A 19,990-nucleotide genomic window follows, 5' to 3' on the forward strand; every position below is an offset into this window, starting at 1 on the left:
AGCGTAGTGGGTTAGTCACCAACTTGCGCTCGAAGGACTTGCCTTCAAATCCCACTTCCTACTGTAGAACCCTTATTGAAGGTACTTATGCTGAATTGATGCAGTAAAAACTACCCAGCTGAATAAATGAATAAATATGTTAGTGCCTTATTATGCAAGTGTCAGCTAAATTGTTGCTATTAATAATACGTGATGCGAGTGAGAAATGGCCCAATTCCTGCTCATTCTCCTAGTGACCCTCTACCCCCCCCCCTCCAGGCCTCATGTACATGCTGCTGAAGCACCTGGTGGACAGGTACAACATGTACTATGCCTACCTGCCCTCCAAGCTGGACAAGAAGATCCACTCCGGCGCAGTCAACCAGGTGGTGGCAGCGCCCATCCTCTGCCTCTTCTGGCTGCTGTTCTTCTCCACCGTGCGCACGGGTGAGGGAACCAGGACCGGGTTTCACCTTGTGTCATTTCCCAAAATGCCTTTCGACCGCTTTGCAGCCTGCGGGCCTCCATGTTACAGCTAACTAAGCGGCTGCGTGGTGTTGCAGCTCCAGGGGAGTCTGGGAGACGTGTGATCCGCACCCCGCGCGTCTCCAGCCGACCGCTGCGACGGTGGCATTAAGTCGCGTGCCTTCTCTCTGTCCGACAGGGGTCACCGCGCCTACGTCCGTGGTAACGCTGATCGTCCTCATCATCACCATCATCATCTGCCTCTCCCACACCTGCTTCGGACACTTCAAGTATCTCAGCGCTCACAACTATAAGGTACGACGCGCTCGCGCCGGGTCCTCCTCGCCAACCCTGACCCTCGGATCCTGTCTCTTCTTTCCGCTGCCTGTGACTTTGTCAACAACCGTCCCTTTTTCACCGGACCTAATGGACAAACGGACATTTGCTCCCAAACACGTTGACGTGCACGATTATGTATTTTGCGATGGCGTTTTCTTCTTTATGGACGTTCGGCACCGGTTGACGACATGCAGGCGATGTAGATAAAGGGTCGTGATCGCGGTGTTGGTTTTTCTCAGATCGACACCGATGAAGTGGATGGGCTGGGAAACGAGCGCCAGGAACAGATGTCACCCACTAACAGGACACAGGTGAGCAGTTGAACCCCTGTTTGGGGTCACCGAGTCCCAGAATCCAAATACGCGGCTTCTGCAGTTTAGGAACACAGTCGGTACTGGAAAGCAGTTTGCAAATGGATTTGTTTCTAACTCCATAATCGCGAACTCTTAATCGCAGGAAGCATCATAAGACAGATTTCCCTCCGTTTATTTTTGCATTTGGTTGCATGAAAGTCTCAGAAATGGGTATAACGGTTTTTAAAAAATACTTTGAAATATTTTGAGTTGTTAAAATGCCTAAAATTAGTCTCCTCAAACTCGGTGCCGGTTGTTGACGAATTAATGTCATCAGCCTGCGGTATTCCTCATTTTATTAATGCCCACCACTGAGGAACGGCAGTAATGAGCCATGAAGACTGTAGGAATGAATCTCTTGCTAAATGTCTGCTGAAATGTGTTTTACTGACATCTGCTGGCTGGCAGCGTAAATACAGGTTGCCTTGCCGTAAACATTAATAAAAATGAATGAGAATATGCAACTGGAAATAAATAACACGTGAAATGTGCTTTCGAAAATTTGTAACCTGACTATTTCAAAGACGAGGAGACGGCGTATCGAGCGCCTCGCTGCCGGGCAGTAGCCGGTTACATTTGAGGCACCCGAATACATTTCTAGATTTATTTTGAAGTCGCAGCGCATGTTATAAATTTTTTTTTTTTTCTTCTGATGGGGTCATTGAGGATGCTTTTAATGAGTCTTAATGACGGATCTCTTATTCCATCCCCCGCACCCATTTCCCTGCAGATGTACATCGCCCAGGTGCTGCAGGACCCCAACTCGGACGAGATTGGCGCAGGCAGCGAGGAGGACGACGGCCAGGGCTCCTCGCAAGACGAGGAGATGATCAACGCGGCCGACAGCCTTAACGAGGCGGACTTCCAGTCCGGAGAGGACAGCCTCATAGCCAACGAGGTGTGCCAGTAGAGGTGCCCGGGGGAAGAGGGCACCGACGGGCTCGAACCACGGGCGACAGGTGGAGGCGGCGGCGGCGGCGGCATTCGACTAAATGCAGCAGTTAACGACACTGAAGCCCTGCGCTCTATGCGAGACCTCATACCCAGCCGGCTCCTCTCCGGCGCTCCGTGTACAGACTCCATGACCACAGCTGCTGCCGTTACCCGGCGCTCTGCTCCTTTCCCTGCCGCCGCTTTCCGGCACGGCGCCGCCGACCCACGGACGGCTGCGGAACGCCGTCGGAGCGGCGACCTGAGACTTCCTTCCTGTCCGTCTTTAGGACGTTCCCCTCCGCGTCCTCTTGTTTCTCGGGCGTACCTTAACACCGCTCGTCTCCCGGTTGGCTGTGCCGCTCGTGCCCGACCTCTATTTATTTTACTTCCTGCACATAACTAGCCCGAGCCTCCGTTCCAGGCCGGGAGCCGTTACCGTGAGGACCAATGTTTGTTGCTCTCGAACCCAAGGTTGGGATGTACCACCCAGCAGCTTGCACCTTCTCGTACACTGAAGACTGACGTAGGATTTGAGTATTTCTCTTATTTTTAATTTTTTTTTTTTTTTTTTTTTTTTTTTTTTTTGTACGCAATACAACCGGGTCCCCTTTTCGAACAATTCCAGAAAGAAGAAGCAGCAATTGCGCCGCAGGGTGACTTGTTCCACTACAAAACAGAGTAAATAACGGTATCTGAGCAAAGGTGTCGTCCCATTGCTGGCTCGTCAGGCTTCGGGATGGATTCAGTGTTTCTCAAAGTCCTTTGATTTATTTATTTGTGGGTTTTTTTTTTTTTCTAAGTTAGTGTGTAGGTTTGTTTTCGTTACCGTATGTCTAACGTGGTCTGGTTCCTCTGATTTCCCAGAAGCCATTGCAGCGGCGCATTAAGCTACATCAGGCCACGGGTAAGAGTGTGTGGTGTGGAGCAGCTGGTTGATATTTAATCCAGTGAATAAAAGACGTGAGAATCGTCTGCGTGTTTGTGTGTGTGTGTGGTGTGTGTGTGTGTGTACTTAACGTGCCACCGCGCGCGCACACTCACGATTTCTTTTTAATTTCCATCGCACTGCAGCTGTTGGAATATTAGGGAACGTGTTCTTATTTTTCCTGTTTCTCACATTGGTACTAATACATGATTGAGTAAATTGCATTTTTTGTTGAAATTTTTTTTTTTTTTTGTTCATTTCAAGTGTGGGTTTTTTTTTTTTTTTTTTTTTTTTCTTGGAAATTGTTTACTGAAATATTTCGGCAGGCGCTCGATATCAAATATTCCTGTACCTCTACAAATAATTGTACTTCCCTCTTTTGTTTTAACCGTACAGGTGTGTGTTTGTTTTCATGTTTGTCACACAGCGGTGCACTGCTGAACACGTGTTGCCTGGTCTGGGGTTTGCGGAAGACTCCGGAGGACGGTGGGGGGGGTGGGGTTCTGCTGTTGGCAGATGATGATGACCTCAGATGGTCACGCAGCCTCATCTAGGCTGTTCTCTCTTTCACCCTTGGGGCATCGGCTGCGTTGCCCGCTTCGGTGACCGTTTGGTTCCAAGAACTGACCTCCTCGTCGTGTCCGGTGCTCCTTCCTCTTCCTCTGATGGTGGAGCGGGGAACACGGAGACCCTGGCCTCAGCCACATTTCCACATCGTGCTCATTTGTCAGTTGCGCGGTGTCTCCGCGTCCATTCTGAGCAACGGCGCCTGGACCGCGGCTCTCCGCCTCATAGTTTATGTTCCCAGCATTTGTTTTCGGGGCTCAGCAAATGAGAAACGAATACTATTCTATTTTTTTAATGTCCTTATTCTCATTCAATAGGTTATGAATCTTCTGAAGTGATTTTGCTATTTTTAGTTTTTTTAACTCTCCCCCCCCCCCGTGCTGCTGGTATGGACCGTCCACCCAGATGGACTCGCATCCCCCCGTCTTCTTCCATTACGTCATGGAATAAATTCCCCGCAGCACTGCAGTGTGCGTTCAGCCTGTACCTGTCTGATTCTCAGAGTGAAAAAGCCCCCCCCTTTTTCTTTTACTTGAGGTCAGAGATCACAGTCTGTCTCCACTGAGGCCCTTGGATCATCTCGCAAAACTGTTTGTGATACATGAAGGCTGAGTGCTTTAATCGCTTTTTCCCCCCAGTCTCTCTCAAATTTCTGGAAGGATCCTGGGTCAAATTGTTAGGAACTACACTTATTGCGTTCTGATTTCAAGAATTAGTCATTTTTAAATGCAGTCACTGCTTTTCCCTTTAGGACTAATAACTTTGTTAGCGATGAAACTGAGGATTAGATTTTAATTCATGGATCGCTGCCCCAGTTTTGTTGCGCTGCATAAGTATGGGAATTTTTGATGAGCGTCGAAAAATGAGGGATAAGGGGGAGGAAAATGTAACGCAAAGTTTCTTCTTTCAAAGTCAGAGACGAGCAGGAAGAAGTTTGGTGTGCGTGTGCGTGCGAATGAGGTTTTTTTTGTTTCCGAACGACCGCTGGCTGTGACGAGGCAGGGCTCCGATTTAGTCGCCTGACTGGGAGTGACGGGGACATCTGGTGTCCTGTGGAAAAAGATGGACTGGAATGAGGAGTAAGAGTGTAAACACTGTTATTGTGGGTGAGCAGAAATCAGAAGTTTGTTGAAAGGAGTCGCAATACATGCTCGGCCTGTATTTTTAAATTCTCCTCCCTTATGTAAAGTAGGCAGTGTGATGAGCTGTACAAACATGGTACCCGTTCTGCAAATGACGCTCAGCCCCAGCAGTCTGCTGTACCTCGGAGAAACGCAAAGCGGAAGGACCGCAGTCAACACTGTCCACAAGGGGTCGCTGTAAACATTTTTATTGCAGTATTTTTACTAGGTTCAGGGTTTTGTTTTGTTTTTTTTTGTTTTTTTTTTTTTTTTTTAAATAAATGTATAAGGACGTGGAGGTCTTATTAAAAAGCCCAAATGGTTTCTGCTTATTTGCGTTCAGAAGACGCTGTTTAAGATGAAATGTTAAATAAAGGAATGACGCCCCTCAGTTCCCGTTCTGCCCCTGAGGTTAAACTTGAAGGGATTGACTTTATTTTTAATAGTTTGTGTTTCGAGTATACCAAAATAAAAAAGGAAAATAAAGCTTAATTAACTACAACGGGCACATTTCGACTTGGCTGTTGGGAAGGATCAAACCGCAACCTGAGCTGTAGAAGGATTTATTCACACAGTGGGCTGCTGTTGAAGAAGATGCGGCGAGTCAGTGGAGACAACAGCCCGTTCTTTAAAGGTCACGTGCACAATTCCATGATTAAAAGACACGTGACAGAATTGTATTTCTCTCTTAGATTTTTTTAAAATTATTTTTCTGAACTTTGAATGTCCGCCTTTTTTTTAAGAAGCTTTATTTAAAAAAAAAAAAAAACATTTGAACCTCTATGCCCACTATATCAGTCACGTGCAGGCTGGTGTGGGGGCGGGGGGTCGGTCACACGCGCACTAATGACGTCATCCACACTGGCCACAATCATAGTGCAGTTACATTGTTTCTTCGCCAGAGGTCGCTAGAGTAGCAAAAGCACTCAAGTAATATAACGGCTCCGGACCAGGACGACCCTGTTGCATTAGACAGGTGGTTATTGACAGTCCATGGATTAAAGTTAAAGTAAAAATCTAAAAGTAAAAACTAACGGGTTAAAAAGCTGCTCAAGTACTGAATTACTTTGATTCAAATTGTGATTTTCGTGTCCTGACCTAAATCACTAGCATTAAGTTTCAACATAGTTTTAACTCGTGAACAATTTTCAATAAATTGGAAGTTCAGGTATTGCTCATAAAACAAACGGAAAATAAAAAAACACTGTCTAATAAGCTGCTTAATGCCATTTTGTGAACTTGCTTTACTGACAGCCTACCTGACTTGATGCTCATCTCTTTAGCTATTTGTTCATTTAAGATATAAATGGAAAGCTAATGTAGAACAGCGAGCGAAAATGTTGTCTAACAGCTGTTTGAATAACATTCCGCTAATAGTTTTAACTTTGAAGCCGAATTACAAAGTGGAGGGAATCAGCTTTCTTATAAAACTAGTAAAATTTGTTCATAGTATTCAACAGTTAAATTCAACACAATTACAGTACAAGCAAATGCAAATACAGTCCAATAGTACCCTTAAGACATTTAAACCAATTTTCTGGAAGTTTCATCATCAGCTGCCCTACCTGTGTACAGTGGAAGTGATTTGAAAGTTTTAGGGGAAAACTGAGTGACCTCCAGTGAAGAAGAGGCCACGAAGCCCATGATGGATGAAGAGCGCCGACAGCGAGGAGGTGTTGCTAGTGGGTCACTCCGAAAGTGGCAACACTGAACACTGTCTTGAAACTTGGTGGGAAAACTCAGAGGTAGCTGGAATGGTGAGTTATAACAGGCTAAAAGTACATTATTTTTTTTTTACAAACATAACTGAATAAAAGGGGATCGATGTATCTGGTTAGAGCTCACTTCTGATCACCATGTTTTACACTGTATCAGTTGAACAATCAGTTACAATGAATCACTCTAAGAATAGGAGTTACACCGTTTCACCCGGTGTAATTCTCTTTCTCTCTCTCTCTCTCTCTCTCTCTGTCCCTCTTTCTCTGCGGAAGAGGTCCAAAGTGTGTGTAGTTCTCCGCTCGAACACCAGGAGTTTCCCTCCAGCACACAAGTGCCACCCGACAAGAGGCGACGTGGACGAGCGCGTCCCCGCTGCGCGCTTCCAACCCGCGCGTCGCCACGAGCTGGGTTCCGCTGTGCTCCGCTGTGCTCGTATAACGAGGCCATGACGTGACACTTTCTGACCGGTATTTTCGGCCAGTGCAGTTCGTACCGTGTGCGTGCGTGCGTGCGTGCCGCTCGACCATGGACGGTTCCACGGCGGTCGTCCTCATTTCGGCCGCGATGTTCCTGGGCTCCTTCTGCCTCGGCTTGATCCCCCTGCTGGTGAAGCTCTCCGAGGTGGGTTCCGATCCCTTTTCATTCCTCTTTTTTCACTCGAACGCCGCCGATCGATGTCGGTTCCCCGCTGTCAGTAGGTTGTTGTATCGGAACCGCTCACGACAACATTGTCATTGTCTCATTCAATCTGGCTCCCTCCCTTGTGCTTTTCTCTATTAGATATGTAATTTTTTTTTTTTTTTTTTCGCGGAAACTGAGCTGCCCGTGGGCTCCGCGAGCTCACTTTTACGCACAACTCCCGCCGCGCGAGCGAAGTTTCGCTTTGCCTTTGCGCGCGACGCTGAGCTCCGAGTCACGCGCCGCTTCTTGCGTTTACGGTCGCGACCCCGCCAGTGTCAACAAAAGTGCATTATCGCTTTAAATCATTTGCTTAGCTGTGGAATACGCCCCAAGTGGACCGATTTACACCGATGCGAATTTCACTACAGTAATTCAGGGTAAGTCGTGCTTTTAGTAATACACACACACACACACACACACATTTTCTGAACCGCTTGTCCCATACGGGGTCACGGGGAACCGGAGCCTAACCTGGCAACTCAGGGCGTAAGGCTGGAGGGGGAGGGGACACACCCAGGACGGGACGCCAGTCCGTCGCAAGGCACCCCAAGTGGGACTCGAACCCCAGACCCACCGGAGAGCAGGACTGTGGTTCAACCTACTGCGCCACCGCACCCCCTACATTTTAGTAATAACAATAAATTATAATAAATCATGAGTCTTCATTTTATAAGCGCCTGTAGAAACAGGTTCTCGAAGTGCTTTACAGAATTAAGGCAGATATACAGGGTCTGAAAATGAAACTACAGAAATAAATTAATCGTACAGGGTGGCATAATAACAAAATGCAACAATAAGACATCAGGACAATTAAATAACTAGAAAATAATAGCAAAACAAAAGATTTATTTTAATGCGGTTCTATAAGTTTACCTCTCAGATATTCTTGAGGAGGGAATTCTGCAGTTCATCAGTACCATTGATTCAGGTACTACAGCAGGAGCAGAGTGTGGGACTCGAACCAACAACCCACCGGTCGCACCTTCTGGCCCATGGAAGGGTCATGTGAGAGTGAGGCTGTGCGTAGGTTCAAATACTGGTGAAGTGGAGGAACTTTTGATACAGTTGATGCACATTGCAGTCTTCCCCAGTTTTTCCTGTCTAGTTTCTTACTGGCTGTTTATGTGTTTATTATTTATGTGTTTATGCCTGTTGATATGTGTGGTTCATTCATTCATTCATTCAAGAGTTTTGCTCTCCATGCTAGGGAGCACTTTGCCCAGTACTGCCTGCGATGGATGACCTTTGTCTTTATTCATTGCAAAAACACCAACAACTGGACTCCTTTCGATGCAACTGCAGTCCTGGCGCAATCCCATCAAAGCCTTATTGATCAGTCTGTGCCCTAGAAAGTTCCGGGCCAAGACTGCTTCGGAAATCTCATCCTTCCTCCGTGTCCTCGATGACCTGCGCCGAGTAACCGCTCTCGTTTCGACCGACACGCAAGTCACGTGACATCCGGTATTTTCCGGCTTCTCTGGTTTCAGAAGAAGCTGCAGTTCGTGAGCCTGCTGGGCGCCGGGTTGCTGTGCGGGACGGCGCTGGCCGTCATCATCCCCGAGGGTGTGGAACTGCTCGAAGACGCCTGGGGAGGTGCGACGTTGGGGGGGGGCGGACGTCTTTCTGAATTTGTGGAATTTGTTTCGCAGTCAAACATCTCTCTTTACAGACCCGTCGAATCCCTCCCAGGAAGTGGACTGTCCGCAGGGCATCACTGGGCGCAGCAGCGTTCTTCCCTCGATCGCACCTTCCCGGGATCTCAGCCCGTGTTCTCGAATGTTCACGCGTTGCCGTATTTCTCATATGAACTAGATCCCCACCTCCGTCTCGTGTGAATATGGGTAAAGAAAACGAGGAGCCTTAAAACACAGCCACTGTTGCTGCAGACCTTCCCTGTAGGTTTTCACAGTTTGAGCCCTTTTGCAGAAAAATCTCGGACAACTGCCTTCATTTTCAGGCGGTTGGAGCGTCCGTGCTTCATAGTTCCCATTTTGCACTTAGATATTTGTTTATTTATTCAGCAGACACTGTTCTCCAAAGCGACACCCAACGAACTCTGTGTAGCGTTATCAGCCGACATACCTTATTTACCGTGGTGACTTACGCTGGGTCGCTCATCCACGCATTAGTGGAACGCGCTCTCTGTCACTCGCACGCTACGGGTGAAGCTGAACAGCATGTCTCTGGAGTGTGGGAGGCAACCAGAGCGCCCGGTGCCGCTGTGCCGCCCACTTAGGGTTGCTGGTGTCTCAAAGCTCCTCTTCCAGTCTGTGTGGAGTTTGTATGATTCCTCCAGACACAGTGGCCCACAGGTTGGACAGAGCCAACTGTTCCTGTCCCTCCCCAGGTCCTGCCCCTCCCTGCACCAGAGCGGAGTCCCGCGAGAACTCCAGCGGACTCGGCCCGTCCGCGGGTACGGGATCCGGACGGGGCGTGCCCCCCCACTTCTTCATCGGGGTGTCTCTGGTTGTGGGCTTCATCCTCATGTTCATCGTGGACCAGATCAGCAGCTACTGCTCAGTGCACGGCAAGTTGATCCCGAATCAAGCGAGTCGGATGAAGGTCGCGATGCCAGCTTCCGTCCAGACGTTTGGATCCGTACCCGCTGTTTATACGTACGTGACTGACTCTGCCTTGTCTGTGACTGCAGACCCGCGCACAGGCATGTCCAGCAGCACCAGCATCACCGCCACGCTGGGACTGGTCATCCACGCCGCAGGTACAGTGCATTCATTGCACCTCATTTGCATATCGGTGCCCGCAGCCACCTTTGATCTTTTACCTCGTCTCCCTCGTCGTTTTGATCGTGCCTTTTTTTGTACAGTTCTGCTCATGTGTCGAGCACTGAAGGTTTTAACTTACGTTTTTTAAACATTTTTGTGCATTTTCCTCGTATTTCTGTTATTTTGTTAAAATTACATTTTGCTGCTTCTTTATTGCGGGGCCGCGGTGGCGCAGCGGGTTTGGCCAGGTCTTACTCTCTGGCGGCTCCGGGGTTCGAGTCCCGCTTGGGGTGCCTTGCGATGGATTGGCGTCCCGTCCTGGGTGTGCCCCCCCCCCCCAGCTCTGGTCTGCCGCAACCCTGCTCGGGACAAGTGTTTTCAGACTGTGTGCGTGTGTGCGTGTGTGTGCTTCCTTATTGCGCACTATGTAGTTCCTTGCCAACAGGACACTGTTGAAGGTTGAAGGGCGGGGTGAAACCGCCAGATTGCACATTGGAAGGATTCCATCAGTCGTATTGTATCATCCCCCCCCCCCGCTGCTATCATCTCCTTTTACCCCTTCCTGTAAAACCCACAGACTGGTCCCACGGCCCGGAGACCAATAGCTGAGCTTGTTGGCTCCGTGTCCGTTTTCAGGGTGTTCCCATCCAGGAGGCGTGTAAGCAGGGCCGAGACGAAGGGCTGCGCGATGAGGAAACGCTAGGGTGTTTGTGCGAGTCTCGCCACTCGGATGTGAACCCTGGGTGAAATTTTTGCTCGATGACGATCCGCTCCGTTACTTCCTTTCCGCGCTGCCGCGAAGGAGCCGTCTCGCCCTGTCACCAGTTCACCAGCAGTTGGTCTTGGATCACAGATTTTTAAAATATTTTAAATGCAAGATTAGCCGAAATGGTTATCCTGCACTAAAGAGCAGTACGGCGTCCCCTGCCTTACGAAGCCAATGCGCCCCCCCAAAAAGCCTTGACGAGTACAACGAACCGCACTAATAATTGAATGCTCTCTATTAATACTCGTAATTCCAACAGTTTTGAAGAAGTTACGTATTTCTGAGTCCCAAAAGTGGCAACAGTTTGTGCAAAATTACACCTGATCCGTGTAAAATGGACACAATTACTTGAATAGTTAACATTAGTTGTATCACAATGTAACAGGGCAGTTTACCTGCATTAATGCAGTAGAAATAAAGGAAAACAATGTAAATGAAGAAGCCTCGCTCAGCGAACAAGCCGACGCTGTTTTTACAGCCCGGATGGGGGCGCGGTTATGGGATCGTAACGGGGAAAATAGCGAACGAGGGCTGATGGAGGCCGAGACCCCCCGACGCAGAACGAACCAAACCGTAAGTGAAGAGGATCGCGTGGCGGTTCCGGTCTCGTACCGCTCGGCTGCGGGGAGGCCCTCGGCTCCGAATCCTGTCCTGGTAAAACGCAAAAACAGAAATGCCTCTCGAGCCAAAGGCGGGGTATCGGATGAAGCCCCCCCCCCGCCTCGTTCTTGTAACCCAAACGGGTGTGTCTCAGGGTATCACCGCGTACGATCTGTATTACGACATATTTTTTAATAATTGGTCCCGACTGGTCCGGGTGAGCGCGGCTCTCATCGCCTCTCCGTGTTCTTCCAGCCGACGGCGTCGCCCTCGGGGCAGCGGCAGCCTCCTCCCAGATCACCGTTCAAGTCATCGTGTTCTTCGCCGTCATTCTGCACAAGGTCGGAGCCCGGCGCGGGAACCACGGGCCACGTACCGCAGCAAATGCCTTTGCGATACCCTCAGATGCTGCTTCGGTGACATAAATTAATATGAAGCGGGCAATTATCATACCACTGCCATAAAACAATGCTTAATAATAATTATATTATAACAATATAATAGCTTCTACATTTGCCATTCCTCATTTAGCTGGTGCTTTTCTCCAAGGCAATTTACATTGTTAAGCTACTTACACTGATTCACCCCTTTATGTCGCTGGGTAATTTTACTGTATAAATTCAGGGTAGGTACCTTGATCAAGGCTTCTACAGTAGGAAAAGGGGTTGAAACTCAGGACATTCCCATGGTGAGGCAATGGCTCTAACTGCTACGCCCCCTGCTGCCTCTTCTACAGGTTCTGACTAATGGTCAAGTTTTCAGATATTAATCACTGGCCCGATTATTCGAACCTCGTTTTGAGCGGCCCTCTAATAAATCACCGTCACTGTGTCTCGACACTACCGACCACCCCCACCCCCCGCAGGCACCGGCAGCGTTCGGCCTGGTCTCCTTCCTGATGCACGCGGGCCTGGAGAGGAGGCAAATCCAGACGCACTTGCTGGCATTCTCAGTGGCAGCGCCCCTGCTGGCCATCAGCACGTACTTCATCTTGAGCGCGGTGAGAGGGAGGGAGGGAGGAACATGTGTGGGGATTGCAGTAGTGTGTGTGTGTGTGTGTGTGTGTGTCCGTGTCCGTGTCCGTGTCTGTGTCTGTCCAGAGGGACCTTATTAGACCACATCTGAGTCAAAAGCACAAACCTGTTGGATTTTAATTTTGGACCTCTTATTACTGGGACGACCAAGCGGTCAGAGACGGGGGAACATAATGGTCTTTTTTGGGGTGCGGGGATTGATTGTAGACCTGTAGGTATCTGGGCTCCCGAATTCTTTAACCGTCTTGTAAGCTTCTAGCGTAATTACATGGTTAGCGACACTTCATAAAAAGAGATTTACATTAATTCCTTGTGCTGATGCTTGACTTCGAAGCCAAGTGCTACATCAGCTTCCCCGCAGTTATTTACCCATTTTTAGAGCAGGGTAATTTTTACTGGAGCAATTCAGGGTAAGTACCTTGATCAAGTGTACTACAGCGGGACGTGGGATTCAAACCTGCCAACTTCAAGTCCCGATTTTTACCTTAAGAACCACGGTGAGGTGACTTATTTGCCAGCGATAAAGCGAGGAGCCACGGCACCGTGGTCCTTGAGGGCAAGTGGTGACCACACCATGGTGCAGATGATCCGGTAAGGTCCAGCTGGAGATCCCGGAGCTCTCTGATGATGGGAGAAGGTGACCTCTGTCTGCTGTGCCCACAGACCGGAGGCTCCTCGCAGCACCGCCTTGGCGCCACCGGCATTGGGATGCTCTTCTCCGCCGGCACCTTCCTCTACGTGGCCACCGTGCACGTGCTGCCAGAGATCAGCAGCAGGGGCCACCACCACTCGGGCACCGGGCCCTACCCCCAAGGAGGTCTCGGGGTCCTGGAGAGCCTGACCCTCATCGCCGGGGCGGGGCTTCCTGTGTTGCTGGCGCTCGGCCTTCATGACGGCTGACCGTGGGGACCATCTGCACCGCGTGCAGTGCCGAGGGCCCGCTGAGGCAGACAGGGGGGAGTCCGCTGAGGAGGCGGGGCTTGCAGATGGGCATTTATTCAGGGATCGGCACTCATCAGGTCGACTAGCGCACCTCGAGATGGTGAATTCGGTTTCGTATTCCGAGCCATGTGAGATTATGAAGGAACTTCTGTGTTTGTCAGCCAAAGAGCCAAACAAACCAAAAAGCCTCGTGGTTAGGAGCCTCTCAGACTTTGCAGTGATTTACTGTTGTACCTCATCGGCTACAGCCGTGTGACTGTTAACAGGAGTTTTAGCCACAACCGTCTTTATTAAAACGTCCAAACTGCTAAAATGCATTTCAGTCCACTGGTGTCTCGGTTTTCTGCTGGTCAACAGGATTCCTGGGTGAAAATACACAAAGCAGCAATTCATTGATTATGTATGGGCATAAAGGGCAGTTGAATTGTTGATAAGATCATTCATGATTTCGTATCAGAAATACCGTGTTGTTAAGCTCGGCGAAACGCCTTCAGAATGTCCTCAGGCTTTAAAGGGTGTCGTCCAGTGTGGCCGAGATAAACGCTGCTTTACGTTCTCCGCATTTTAGCGAATATTTTTTGAGCCAAATCCTCTGTACAAAGCGACGCACGGTGTCATATAGTGATCTTTACAGTGATTTACCCATTTCTACAGTATTGTTATTGTATCAGTTGAGGGTAAGTGAAGGGGGGAGGGAGCCGGGTAGAATAAATGGACAATTGTAAGACGCCCAGCTGCCAACATTTACCAGCTCAGCCAAAGGACTGTAAAGGCAGCTGGTCTAAGAACTTGGAGGAGGTGTGTTTGGAAACGGGTTGAGAGCGGCCTGGAGGAGAAGAGGTTTTGCTGCTTGCCTTTTGCCTGGAAGAGTACATCACAAAGAGTTCTCTCTCTCTCTCTTTTTTTTTTTTTTTTAAATTTATAATAAAAACCCTTATTTGGTTAAGATCTTGCTGTTTCTGGCTTTAGTCCTGCCCTGTGGCCATGGTGGCTCCAACAGTTATTTAGTGTTATTTAATGAATCAGCAGCTTTGCTATATATGGTAGTGTCTTCCCAGTATAACAGGTGTCATTTTCTAACTGAATCCTCTTTGTTCATCAAGGTTTTTCCTGTGCTGAGACCATCAAGCGGCTCCTTGTTTGCCCTCTGCATTTGGGAGATGTTCCCCACTGTGCTCCTTGATAGCCTCGCCCACAGGGGGGTCGAACCCAAGGTGCAGCTCACTGCCGGCTGACTCCCGAGTTCAGTAAGGACATGTTTGGGTAGAGGAACCCCCCCCCTCCCCCGTACCCGGAAACATCAGGAAAAAATTAGAGGAATTTGAGCCCCCTCTTCTTGTTCTCAGCTGACCTCGACTGTGTAAACGTGGTAAAGATTAGCCAGTGCAGGCAGCGAGTAGGAGAATCACAGCTGTTCATTTTTCAGTATTGGTGTCACATCATTGTAGCCAGTGTCATCGGAGGGTCTCCTCTTTACCGTGGTTTACCATGGGTTCGTGGAATACCAATTAAGTCCCTCTGCCATTACAGGGCCCTCAGATGCTTTTGAAGATTTTTTTTTTTTTTTTTTTATGTTCCATCACTTTTTGATGTTTTACTCGAGGTGCTAATTTGCCGCACGTTTTCACAGGTGCTGTTCCCTTTCTCTTTCGAGGTCTTTCTGGAGTATTCTTGTTTTATTTCAGCTAGCGGGAACGAGCTTATGATGTATGGCTCCAAATTATACGTAGCAAGTGTTTTACACTAAATTTACCAATTTGATGGAAAAGGAAACAATACCAATGAATACAGTATAGAGAAATTTACTAGATTTTTTTTGCTTGACATTTTTCTCCTTTAATTTCCACAAAAACAGTTTATTCAATGGATGTGTTAAACTAGGTTAATAGAAAAATATCAACAGCATATAAAACTACAGTAGTAATCAAAATATACTAATTTTCTCTATAAATACATATTTAACTCTGATTTAAAAATACTGCAAATATCTTTGGTCGTAGAGTGATTGACACAGCTCTTGTTAATCTTTCACACAAAAAAAACACTGAAAAAACCTTAATTCTGACTGTCACTTCTTAGAGCTACAGGGTAAAAACTTCAAAGGACTTTGCTGCTCCCAATGAGTATAACTCATTACTGCTGTACAACAATACAAACACCCAAGCGCATAATGTAATTAACACATAAATATAGTTCCTAAAGTAACACTGTATTGCCACTCATCGTGGCGCAGCAGGTAGCACTGGTGCCTCACAGCTTTGGGTTTGAACCCAACTAAGCCTGGATAGAATTTGCATGTTCTACCCATGTTTACGTGGGTTTGCTTCCATGGGGGGGCTCTAAAGTGCGGTGTGTGTGAGTGTGTGTGAGAGAGAGAGAGAGAGAGAGAGAGAGAGAGAGAGAGAGAGAGAGACTCTCAGAGCTTGATCCGGTCCAGCGCCGCTGCAATCTGCGCCTCCAGCGCCATCTGCTGGAACGAGCGGCTACTGCTGCTCTCCTCCTTGAGCCGCTCGCGCATGTGGAAGGAGGCGCGCGCCAGCCGGCGGCCCTTCTCCTGCACCTCCTCTCGGACCCGCTGCAGCTGCTCTCGGCGGCGCTCCTTGCGGGCGATGTGGCCCAGCCGCTGGCGCAGGACGCCCTCCTCTTCCTCGCGCAGCCTCTCCCGGAGAAGGCGGTGTGCTCGCTCCCGCGCCGCGTTGGCGCGCCGAGCCTCCTGGGCCCTCTCGCGGCGCTGCGCTCCGACCCGCTGCGCGGCGCGCTCCATGCGCTGCTCGCACAGCTCGGCCAGCACGCGGCGCTGCTGCTCCCGCTGGCGCGCCTGTTGCCCGGCGCGGGTGCGCGCCCGCTCCTTCAGCTCCTCCCCGTGGGCGGCGCGCTCCCGCAGCTCCTGGTGCCGCGCCTGCAGGCACTGCGCGTGGTTCCCCCGGGAGCGCTCCAGCCTCCGCTCGAGGGCGCTTCTCATCCGGAGCTCGAGGGCGCGCGCCTCCTCCTCCAGCTCCCTCGTGAGCAGGACGTGCCGGAGCATCTGCTGCTGGTTGTGGATCCGCCGCCGCCGCCGCTCCGCGCGCTCCCAGCTCCGCCTGCTCCTCCCGGCCCGCAGCTCCTTGTCCAGGGCGAGTCGGAGCTCCTGCTGGCGCCCGGCGCGCTCCTGCCGCTCCTGCTCCTCGAGCAGCCGCTGCTGGCAGCGCTTGCGCTCGCCCGCCTCCCTGCGCGCCGCTTCCGCGCGCTCCCGTCGCCGCCGCCCTTGCTCTTCGGCGAGCCGCCGCTGCCGCTCCTCGTGCGTCACGCGCTCCTGCTCGCGCACTGCGGCGAGCCGCGCCTCCTCGCGCTGGCGCTGCCTCCGCCGCGCCTCCAGCGCCTCCTGCCAGAGCAGCGCGCCGCGCTCCAGCTCTTGCCGCCGGCGACGCTCGGCAACCGCGCGCTGTAGAGCCTCGTGCCGCTGCGCCTCCTCGCGCAGCTCCTCCTCGCGCTGGCTCCTCCTGAGGCGCAGCTCTTCCTCCTCGCGCCTCGCCAGCATCAGCGCGGCGATCTTGCGGTCCTTGTGCGGCACGGTGACGCTCCTCTCTTTCCGGATCTCCCGCTCGAGACGCTCCAGCCTCTGGCTCGTGGCCGCCGAGTGCCTCAGGTCCCCCAGGCTGAAGCTCGTGGCGATGCAGTCGCGCGAGCGCGGCGCTCCCCTGCGCTCCACGGACAGGGACCGCCCCCTTGTTGTGCCTCTCTGACCGGGCCTCTTATCCGCTCTTCTCGGGGCCTCGTCCCGACCGGCACGCCCGGCTCTGGGTTCCGAAATCTGGCTCTCGGCCGCGTGCTCGGGCACGGTTTCCAGCGCGCCCTCCTCCATCACCTTCCTGCGCTCCTCGCGGCAGAGGCGCACGCGGCGCCGGCGCTCCCTCTCGTAGACCTCGTAGAGCAGCGCCACGGAGCGCAGCGGCGCGTCCCGGTGCGCGCGCACGAACTCGGACAGCGAGCGCTGCAGGAGATCCGCGGGCCGCACGCCGAGCCGCGCGCACGACTCCAGCGAGCGCGGGCTCGTGAGCACGTAGCGACAGCGGCGGGCCTCCTTCGAGTCGAAGTTGTCGAGGTCGAGGTGGACGAGCGGAGAGGCGGCGCCGCGCTCGTCCCCCATGATCGCCGCGCTTTACTACTTTAGTTTATGATTATGACAACATAACAACTACCAGTGCATCAAATCATGTCTCGAAGCGTTTAACGTTCAAGTTCTGGTCGTGATGAGAACATATTGAAACCGGTGCAGCTATAGACAGGATGCCCGAGCTCCGTCTTCGCCTCTGACAGTGCTCATTCAGTCAATCTGCGCGCAACCGCGGTGACAGGACGAGGACGCTCAGTCGGTCGCCATGGAAAAAAGAGATGTCCGTTTTAAAGAGGGACTTCCGTCAGCGTCGCTGTTCGGAAGTCGCTCTGTTGCCCTCTAGCTGCCGGCGGAGTCACTACAGCGGCGCCGAAAAGCTTTCGTTTCGGCACACGGGCATTTCGCCGGTCCGTGTTGGAAGTCGTTTTCTTTAGCGCCGCCTGGCGTCCGATGGAAATGTTGCAAGTGCACCGCTGCTGGGTCATTGGGACGCTGCGGTAAATTTACAGTTGAACGGGCGCACGAAATGGCACATGTGACATCGGCCTTGTGGTCAGAAGCGTTTTCTCGTCGAAAGATAGGTTTGAATCCCTTTTCCTGCTCTAGTTCCCTCGACTGAGGTCCGTACCCTAAACTTGCGCCAGTAAAAATTCTCACCTGAAAAAATGGGTTAAAAACTGTAATCTGCTTAATATAAAAACCCAACACTGTATGTCGCCGGGGAGAAAGGAGTAAAATAAACGAATACTGTACATTTAAAGGTACCCAAGAGTGACCTTTTATGCGATTGGTTAATGCGAGGTTTGAACAGCAGGGGGCGGTATAAGGTCGAGTTTGCACACCAAGCAGACGTCCGAATTTCAGTTTTTTTTTAGATTATTGCATCGTAACATAACGCAAAAATGCCATTATTAATAATCAGTGTGGGTCAGTTTGCAGGATTAATTTGCGGTATACTGTAATAAGGAAGATATTGATAAAGACATGCATGACAAAGATTTGCATAATATGCATCTACGTAACTGATGACATAGTGTGTAGTTAACGTTCAAAATTCTCCAGGCTCACGGATTATACTGTAGGAATTGCATCCATGTCCAGGGTAACTTATGTCTGCAAACACCTGGTTTCTGTTACGAATCGGTGAAGATGTGGTTCTCGACTCAGAAGAGGCTCATTTTAAACTGGCATTAGGAAGTAAAGTCATTTATCTGACCCCCCTACTGAGTCCCAACATTAAGCTGCTTACAATAATTTACGAATTTATACAGCTGGGTTATTTTACGGGAGCAATTTCGCTTAAGTATATTGTTCAAGGGTACTACAGGTGGGATTCAAACCCACAACCTTCTCGTTGAAAGGCACTAGTACTAAGAGCTACGCTGCCAACTGTCCCAAGCAGTAAAATGAACTGTCAAGGTCACGGTGCAGTAGTGACGCTTTGATTTTGGAAATGAAGCGTATCGAATCGGTGTACAGCACCATAGTACCGGTGGACATGGCTTTAATAATTTTCATTGGCTACAAAGAGTTTAGTCTGCTGGTCACTGCTATACAGACATGACGTCCGAAACCGGACCCCCAGCAGGCGCCACCGATCCCATTCATCCCGCTGTATGAAAGAAGTTTGACGGCCCTGATCCTGCTTATCGTTTCTGGCAGCTGTTTTCTTGGAAGGGTGGGCTGGGCTATCAAAGGAGATACTTCAACGACACCCCTCACCCTTCTGATACAGTGTAACGTATGAGAAGTGAGATATGATTCGGGCCGAAGGACCACTGGCCCGATGATGGAATTTCGAACATGTGTATGTGGTGTGGCTTAAAGTCTGCTCCCATGGTGCTGAAACGTGCTGCTTTCGAATCCCATCTCCAGTTCCGATATCCTTGAGCAAGGTACTCGCCCTACATCACTCCAGTAAAATCACTCAGCTGTGTAAATGGGTTAATAGTTGTAATCAGCTTTACACGGCGAGTTGCTTTGGAGAAAAGCGAGTGAATGTAAATATACCACACGGGGTAAATTGTTGCAGTGCCAGTGAGCGCCGACTTTGTGCGGCGGAGCCAGTTTCCATCATCACAGGCTGCTATTTTGTCAAAGGGTACTGAGCGCCCGTGAAAGTCGGCTCTCTCGCTGGTTTACGAAGGGCAGATGGCGCAGTCCTGTCACCTGTACGTGCAAAAGGTGCAGATGTTTCTGGAAGACTCCCATGGGACAATTATAGTCACCCGGAGCTCGCATTCTTTTGGGATTCCAGGGAAAGTAACTCAAGGCAGCGTGAAAGTGATCGGTCGCAGAAGGGCTTTGAAGCAGCTCAGCGGTTTGAAGAATGTACACACAGCATTGTGGTGTGGAATCTGTTCCATGCATTTTCCACCAACTGCTAAACTTACACCTGCTTCTGTACGTTCACAGATGAAGAATGTTTCTTTAAATGAGATTTAAATCAAATTTAAACCTTTAAAGTGCTTCAAAGGGGCAGCTTGTAACATATTAAGTCAGTGGTGCTACCTTTGCACCGTGAGGTTAGTGGTTCAAATCCTAACTCTAATACCCTTGAGCAAGGTACTTTGTATAAGTTGCTCCTGTAAAATTGCACAGCTATGGAAATAGTTGTGGGTAACTTACCATTGTAAGCTGTTTTGGAGAAAAGTGTCAGCTAAATGTAACTCATGTTGAGAAATTGCGCAATAGATCCCACTTCTGACACCGTGTAGGGACACTTCCGGGTGATACCACTTGTGATCATA

General features: G+C 50.2%; 3 protein-coding genes across 5 annotated transcripts in view; 2 read left to right on the top strand and 1 right to left on the bottom strand.

Moving 5' to 3' along the window:
- The window catches only part of tmem63ba (transmembrane protein 63Ba), a 34,922-nt gene extending 31,665 nt beyond the window's left edge, over positions 1–3,257 (top strand). For 2 of the 3 annotated variants that reach the window (XM_029251172.1, XM_029251173.1), the window contains 4 exons: positions 259–426; positions 644–759; positions 1,023–1,094; positions 1,867–2,046. In XM_029251172.1, the coding sequence (XP_029107005.1) occupies positions 259–426; positions 644–759; positions 1,023–1,094; positions 1,867–2,046 (536 nt within the window). Of the gene's footprint in view, positions 1–258; positions 427–643; positions 760–1,022; positions 1,095–1,866 lie in introns of all 3 variants that reach the window. The other variant, XM_029251171.1, reaches the window with a different exon arrangement.
- Positions 3,258–6,246: 2,989 nt separating this feature from the next.
- On the top strand, positions 6,247–14,421 carry LOC108926957 (zinc transporter ZIP9-B). The gene is made up of 8 exons (XM_018739973.2): positions 6,247–6,439; positions 6,674–7,022; positions 8,570–8,675; positions 9,430–9,609; positions 9,733–9,801; positions 11,427–11,512; positions 12,037–12,171; positions 12,869–14,421. Exons 2-8 carry the CDS (start codon positions 6,927–6,929, stop codon positions 13,103–13,105), a joined length of 909 nt encoding a protein of 302 aa, XP_018595489.1. The 5' UTR covers positions 6,247–6,439; positions 6,674–6,926; the 3' UTR covers positions 13,106–14,421.
- Positions 14,422–15,118: 697 nt separating this feature from the next.
- On the bottom strand, positions 15,119–17,496 carry LOC114910439 (coiled-coil domain-containing protein 177). The gene has a single exon (XM_029251444.1). It carries the CDS (start codon positions 17,271–17,273, stop codon positions 15,564–15,566), a length of 1,710 nt encoding a protein of 569 aa, XP_029107277.1. The 5' UTR covers positions 17,274–17,496; the 3' UTR covers positions 15,119–15,563.
- Between the last annotated feature and the right edge of the window lie 2,494 nt (positions 17,497–19,990).

Source organism: Scleropages formosus, chromosome 4, assembly GCF_900964775.1.
Source record: "Scleropages formosus chromosome 4, fSclFor1.1, whole genome shotgun sequence".
Classification (NCBI taxonomy): Eukaryota; Metazoa; Chordata; class Actinopteri; order Osteoglossiformes; family Osteoglossidae; genus Scleropages; species Scleropages formosus.